At 38.6% G+C, this 7,869-nt stretch overlaps 1 protein-coding gene across 1 annotated transcript; it reads right to left on the bottom strand.

Annotated features, from left to right (window-relative positions):
- Positions 1-680: 680 nt before the first annotated feature.
- rgs7bpa (regulator of G protein signaling 7 binding protein a) lies at positions 681-7,278 on the bottom strand. The gene is made up of 6 exons (XM_062418098.1): positions 7,129-7,278; positions 6,031-6,197; positions 2,644-2,774; positions 2,011-2,155; positions 985-1,055; positions 681-772 (listed from the first exon to the last, which is right to left on the bottom strand). The coding sequence occupies exons 1-6, from the start codon at positions 7,276-7,278 to the stop codon at positions 681-683; spliced, it is 756 nt and encodes a 251-aa protein (XP_062274082.1).
- Between the last annotated feature and the right edge of the window lie 591 nt (positions 7,279-7,869).

Below are 7,869 nucleotides of genomic sequence, written 5' to 3'. Positions count from 1 at the left end.
GTGTGCAAAGAACTTTTCTTGTTGAGCATTGTATCATATATTCCATTTTGAAGCTGGAAAGTTAAAGTTGGGTACAGGTTCTTGGTTTATGGAAGACTAAATTAAGTACATTAAGAAGAAAAAACAGCAAGAAACAGAAAACAGAGACTGTAATACACAACAAACTTACTCTGCACAAACCTGTCATCTCAGCTTAGACAGACGAAGGTATAACTTTGTCTTTGCAAGTACCATCCTTAAACATTCGGACGGCATCTAGTCATAAGTTACACATTATTTCTGACAAAAACAGACAATTATATCCCTTTTTTTAAAAACACAAATCCTCATTTCATTCACTCAGGTTTGTGGAAGTAATTGAACATTGACATTTTTTTCAAATGACCTCTCATTCTTTTTTACATTGGACAAGCAGGTATCTGACTTCGTTTACCAAAAAAGAGAAAATCTGTTGCAAAATATCTTAAAATATATGTTCATGACTTTTGTTTCATTACATTGCAATTACAATTATTCTTTGTATTACAAAATAAAATTATAAAATGGGCAGCCTTTAAAAAAAAGAGAAAGAGACAATTTATTTGAAAATGGCAGTAATAGATTGGTGGGAGACACAAGTGTTGAAGGACAGTGGGTAATGGTGTCTTTGTTGCCGCCTCCTACCCATGAAGGCGGGGCCTTTAGCTGGTTACCAGGCAACAGAGCCCAAAGAACCGCCTCTTCCTCTGTTGGACCAGTGGGTAGGGAGTCAAGTTCAGCAAACTGCTGTCATCTGGGTATGAGAACACAAACACACCACTGTCAAGTCAGTTTTTATAGTGTTTGTAGTTTCACACAGCATTTTCCATGCAGTGATCAGTGTTTTCTGATAAATCTTGTAAAGTTAATGCTTGTAAAAAATGTTTAAAGAATCACTGTTCCAAGGGATTATGAAGTAGGTATGTGAAAAAAAGAGTAGTAGAGTAGTGTTCAGTTTTATCTTACCTTGGTTCTTCAATGGTAAAGGCATCGTCTCCCTGAGTTTACTGAGAAGGTTCTTCATTTCCCTCATATCCCTGCCATAACACAAATAAGGCCTTTTATGTAGTGTACCTGTAACATCTGTCATGTGATATATTTTCACACATACACACAGACATACATACATACACACACAGAAACACCCAGGCCCACAACTTCAGCACAAAGTCACTTGCCTCAGTTTTGCAGCAGCATAGTACGTTGGGTAGTATTTGTTGAGTTGAGAAGTATTTTGCATAGTAAAATATGAAACTGACTAATTTCGACACTTGATATAGAAAAACAACAGTACAATCTGTATCTACAAAATACCCGACAATGTGATTTTTATTTAAAAAAGAAATTGTTACAGTCAAAAAGCAAATGTTACAGTGCAGCATCCCAAGTGAAAACTGGGTGTTATTATGTTATTATTTGATTCTATGGTTTCATAAAATAATCCAAGCAAGCACAAACAGTTTACTTTTTTTATTTATTTTTTTACTTATCTGCCAAGTATAATAATTACATTTACTGCAGCTTGTAAACAATGTACTGTAGGTTGGTATAGCAATTTGTAAGACAAATGCTTGTTAATTTTCAGAGGCATGTAATTTAGTTTTTAATAGAACGTAAAATCGAAATGTTCCTCAATACAATTACTGTTATAGAATTATTTATTTCAAAAACAAAAGACAAATCTGCTGTTAATTCATTATTACATTATTAGTCAGGTTGAAAGAGGAACATTGGAGTTGTGATGCAATGAAATAATGTTTTTTAACTATATATGTGTGTGTTTTGAAAAGGTCATTAGCCATTAATTATGTAAACATAAGGAAAAATATTAAGGCATCTATATTATCATATTAAGTTTCATTGTAATGTGGAAAAAAACAAAAACAAATGTACATGTACATTCATTAACACCACAATAAATTCACAGAAACACACACACATCAGTCACAGAAGAAAACAACATGCACCACAATACATTTACTGTCTACCTACTTTTCTATGTTTTCTATGTCATTGGCCACCAGCCAGCAGAGTTGAGGGCAGTCAGTGGGGGAGGAAGAGGTGTCCTCCAGGATTGGGATGTCTGAGCTCTCCTCGATCTTACTGTCGACCCCTGTGGGACCACAGGAATCTTTACCTAGATCACATAAGGTAGCGTACCAGAGAAGCAAAGAAGAAAAAAAAGTTATCCATAAAATCACACGATTATTATCAACTTCATGTTAAGGCTATAAAGAACTAGTTTATTTTTATCATTCATTCACAGATACTGCTTACAGGAATGATAGAGAAGGTTTTAGGTGATAATCTGTATAAAAATTAAATCTGGTAAGAAGTTTATGAATAATTACACATGTGCACATTTTCAGCTGTAAGGGTTTCTGTTTGTCTTTTGTCAGGTTCTCTTGCTTTTTAAATTACAAAAACAAACACATGCATGTGCCACACACACACACACACACACACACACACACACACACACACACACACACACACACACACACACACACACACACACACACACACACACACACACACACACACACACACACACACAAAATAACTCCATTGTCAAGTTTGTTAAAAGCTATACTGTATATGCCACATTGCTTCTCATGTATTAACCTTTCCTGTGGAGCTGCAGGGAGCCAAGCAAGCAGACGGATTTGAGCATCTCAGTGATGTACATCTCCAGACAGCATTGTAGCTGGATGAACAGTCTACAGATCTCAGGGTGGATCTCCCCATCCTCTGGCCTGAAATGGCACAAAGTGGGAACACAGCAAACTTACTGGCTAATTAGTACTTGCAATAACTAACATAATGCATACAGAATACAATAATAGTTCAGCTTTACAGAAAGTTTATTTTCTTAATCACAACAAAGCTTTATCACAAACTGATGGATACTTTTGTGTCTCTGGGTTTTTTTTGGTATATAGTCATATATCATTCAAAAATACTCAATAGTGGGAATGTGCTGCTCTCTGTCTTATGTTATTGTAACTGGAATCTCTTTTGGTTTTGGGCTGTTGGTCAGATAAAACGGGCAATTGTCACTTTGTACTCTGGAAAATAATCACAGACTTTTTTTTGTTTTGTTGTGTGACTATTTTATGTTTTTCACTATTTTCGTTACTCATAATTTTTTATTATTTAACATACTTCAATATAGTAATACAGTACAGTAACAATATAAAAAATCACCACAAAGTCTTTAAATGTCCTAAAATATCCTTAAATGTCCAAACAGAGCCTCTGTAATATTTTATCAGTTTATTACATGATTGACTAGTTAGTTGATTTTGTCTTCTCTAGAAAAAAATTTATGTATCAAGTTGCAAAAATTTGAGTGGATTATGTGTGGAAGGAATATGATTGCTTACATCTGTAGATAAAACACTGAAAATAGTAAATGTCTGACTTTTGTAGTGTTTTTAACTTTCAGCATGCACGTCTTCTATGTCACACCTTAAAAGCCAACCAAATGTCTCATCTTCTAATACATAATACTAAAGCCTGCCTGTAATTAAATTAATATGACAAATAATCTCATAATAAACAATAACTTTAAAAAAAAACAAACACTAAAACAAACAAAATTGAATCCTTCAGGTGACATATACGCTTAGTTTACTTAAAATAATAGAAGGAATCTGCTTCTTAAGACTTATTTCTGTAGCTTTATTTCAATACAAGACATGGTAACTGACTGCATTTTTTCTTAATTATATTTGTGGTGGCAGTATGTCAATATTTTAGCTTGTTAAACTATCTGAGAATAAATAAATAAAATGTACTGAAGACATTCGAACATAAAATGCCCATCTGAGTATTTTTTTTATTTACATAGAGCTGATCACTAGCTTTTATGAGACACCACGGTAGCTTCACAACCATATAAATCTGGTGTTCAAGGGGAAGCTACAGCAGGTGATATTCAGTGGGTGTGATATCACATGGGAAAGCGACAGAGATGAAAGGCGTGAAACTTGCACCTGGTACAAATATTTCTCACACAAATCATGCTGTTGCGTTCCCCTCTTCCAATAGCAAGCTTTGCCTTCCCATCCTTGTTTTGTCACAGTGCTACCTACTACAGTACTGTTGCTAAAGCACAGCTGTCATCAATGCTATCCTGCTTATCAGCTTTCCTCTAGCACATTGGAGAGGCCCTGCATTACTCAAACCATTCAGACACACTGGCTTTATTTGATTAAAGGGGAATGATCTGCACTGTCTAATTCAAGCTCTGTGTCTCTAGTCATGGAGACGGACACTGAAATGGCCTGGAGAGCTTTAGGAGAAGGACATTTAGCATATGTGATGGTGATGATTATGACAATGATGTTGATGCTGTTATCCGTGGGAACTTAGAGTTCTCTCTAAAGCTGCTGCACAGTCTTTATTTCTATAGCACCAGCAGCAACAGCAGCAGCAGGAAATTCAAGCACAGGACTATAATGGATAGTCCTTGTTGTCTTGGAGAGACAGATATAATTGTATCTATGTATAATTATGAGCCATATATTGGAAAAAGAATAGGGCCTGCACATTAAACTGCAGTGCAGAAGCAATCAAAGTAACTGTGATGCTACTTTTCAATGGCTACTTGTGTGAGTCTGTAATGCATATGTGGTTCAAATTGCCCATTCATTAAGTGGAAAGATTTTGTCATGCATGTAACATACAGTGAAGGATATGCATTTCTTAAATCACGGTACAGCATGTGGATTAATTATTGAACTACAAAATAGGTTACAGAGCCTAGTGAAGCTTAACAGAACACATTTGAGACTTGCAAACTGTGTGAGGAAACATGACACACTAATATGAAATGGGAGAGCACTGAATGTTTTTACAAGCCATGTTTATATATCTCCATATCAGTAAGGAATTGGTGCATTATCGATAGCGAGAGAAACCTGATGCTCTTATTGTTCTAGCAGTGCCCTGATTTTGGCAAGCAGGTAGTACTGCAGACATCCTCCAAATCTCTCTCACCACTGGCTTCAGTCTGTCTGATTGTTATTTAAGTAAGTTTGAAGGTGCCAAGTCAGCTGGCAGTTTAGCTTCACTGAGGACCTTCAAATCCCACGCCTCACTTTGCCCTTCTTGCACTGGCACCAATGAAGAGTAGATGTTGTGCTCAATGGAGAGTGCAGGCCAAGTCAACAGACAAGTCAGGCTTCTATTATCTGATACATTTTACCATGGAAACACTCACTGATTCAGAAAATGAAATAAGTGATATAACTATCAGTCAAATCATTACTGTCATTGTTTTTGATCAAATTAAAACCTGAGGATTTTGATACCTATAAACACTCCAGCAAACACTACTATTACAAACACCACTATTCACATTGTTGAAAAGCTACTTTAAAAATGCCGAAATGATCACAACAAAGACACAACCCACAAGATACTCAGAAACTCACAGACACAGCTCACAATACATTAAAAGCAACAATGGAAAAGTCATTGACTGCACATTATTATCTCTGAAATTCATCCTGGGAAGCATTTAACTTCCACTCTACTGCATGCATTAACGTGTTAGGCCCAGCTAATGGGAAGTGGTCAGTAACAATATGTTGTTGTGAATGCTTCCTGCTAAGGCTGTCCTATTAGATATATCATGGTTTTTAAAAGCTCACACACACACACACACACACACACACACACACACACACACACACACACACACACACACACACACACACACACAAAAAAACTCGTTCCCCACCTCAAACCCACTAGTATCACACTAATGGAGCAGACACTCTGACATTTTTCTTTGAAGTGTAGAGGAGCAGGCTTAAGTATATATGTGTCTAAAATGGGGATGCATATACAAATTAGAGATGTACTTAGGTAAAAATGAGCTACTTTACAACTTTAGGCGCTGCAGTGTTGCAGAGCGCTCCCATTTAGTGCGATATACACTTTCAGCAGCACGGCTAGATCCTTGCATTTTCAGCACCATGGACAGAGGCTGTGCCTACTCACCCCGATATCAAGGAGAGACTGTGGTGTGCCGCTCTCGCCATTTCGCAGCCTTTAGTTCTCGTCTTCAGCATTTCGGCCCGTAAAGAGGGGCAGTCGACAGAGATTTCGCCAATGGAGATGACCAGTTCACGGTACAGCGCAACAAGTGTATTGAATTCTTGGACGATCTGTGTTACAACGACATGATAAAATCACATACAAGTGAGTGAATACAGAGACGGCCTGTTAAAGTCAGCACTACACAAATGAAGCCAACCAACTTTTGCTTGGATAAGGCGTCCTGCACTAGTCATTGCAGTAGAATAGCATATAGCCTCGGCCTGCATATTGACTTGTCGATATGAAAATGTGTCAGCCAAGAAGGAAATGCTGAAGACCACTATATCCAGCCGTACTATTCAGTTGTTTTTCTCACAAGGGACAAATAATCTGCCAGTGGAGATGCATGGCAGTATGCTTCAACAAAAATAGTATTTCAAAAATTGCAACCTTGCACATATACGGTCACAAAAGTCAATTGATCCATGAGAGAAACATAAAGTAAAGTATTGCCATTAAAACATCCCACAAAGAGTGCATGATGAATGAATTGAATTGTTTTATCGACGAACGTCCTATTATGCTAAGTTTGGTTGTTTGCACAACCTCAAACCTTGAGATTGGGTCATTTTGTGCAACTCCTGCATAGCATCCTGCTGTACTCCTTTGCAAACCGTTCACTGATGTATTGCAGGGTGAAGTAAGCTATACATATAATCATTCCTGCCAACATCTGTCAAAACAGAGGACATCTGTGATATGATCAGGCACCCCCGCAGCTTTCCACACTCCAAATGCAAATCACACAGTCAGTCTGCACGCCGAGATTATGTGTTTTGTCTTCACTGCCGACAAAGCAATGCAAATGCATAAAGCTATTTTTAGGCTCCCAGACCGGGATACAGTCTTTTTTCTTTTTTGCAGCTATTAACAGCTGTCGCCTGTGCATCCTGCATGCACAGGATAAGTCGATCGACCAAGAACAAAGAAAGGTTGGGATAATAACAAAGCACTCTTTATCAGAGGCACCATGCAGGGATTGATATGTCGCAAACCTACCATTCTGCAGTCGGCCACGGCGCGCTGGGCTTTGCGGGTACTTTCGGTGCTCTCCCTCCTCTGTGGGTCTCGGTAAGGAGGCTTGCCGATCTGGAAGATGTTCCCAGCGGATCTGGGGCGGTTTTTGCGCCCATTCGATGCAGAACTCATGCATACACATTCACTAATAAAACAGCCTTAATATAGAACGATTTGTCTTGTCTATCCCCCCCCCTCCCCCCCAAACTCCACCACTTTCTCTCTTCCTGCCTTACCGCCCAGCACCTTACTGTTCACCTTATTCTCTTCTCCGTTTAAGCTCAATTCACCTTCGTCAACTACTGGCTGGGTTGAACCTCAATTATTGTTATTGCTATGTCTATCCCTCACGTTCCTCCCCTCTAGTGTGGGATAGGGAGCAAATATTTTCCCAGACGAGCAGAGTGCAGGAAAAGTATCGGCTGAGCGCCTGCGACTCCTCTCCGCATTGCCTTGACTGAGACGGGGCGCAAGTCACCTTCACTCCAGCAGCACACGGTGCACAGTGAAGACTTCACACCCAACCCGGAGTCCAGCTAGCTGAGGTGTCTCCTCTGACGTACCGATGTCGGAAGGAGACGATTGCATTCACGGATATTCTCCAAATGCAACCATTGTTTATGATTGCGCGTTTCCATTAAGCACCAATAGGACGGCTGATACCGATCTTTTCTCAGCCTCAGAACCTCCTTATAAAAATCAAAATAACGTTGCCAATGTCCC

Source organism: Scomber scombrus, chromosome 4 (genome assembly GCF_963691925.1).
Source record: "Scomber scombrus chromosome 4, fScoSco1.1, whole genome shotgun sequence".
NCBI lineage: Eukaryota > Metazoa > Chordata > Actinopteri > Scombriformes > Scombridae > Scomber > Scomber scombrus.
The sequence above is the reverse complement of the archived record's forward strand: the minus strand, read 5'-3'. Positions and strand labels throughout refer to the sequence as shown.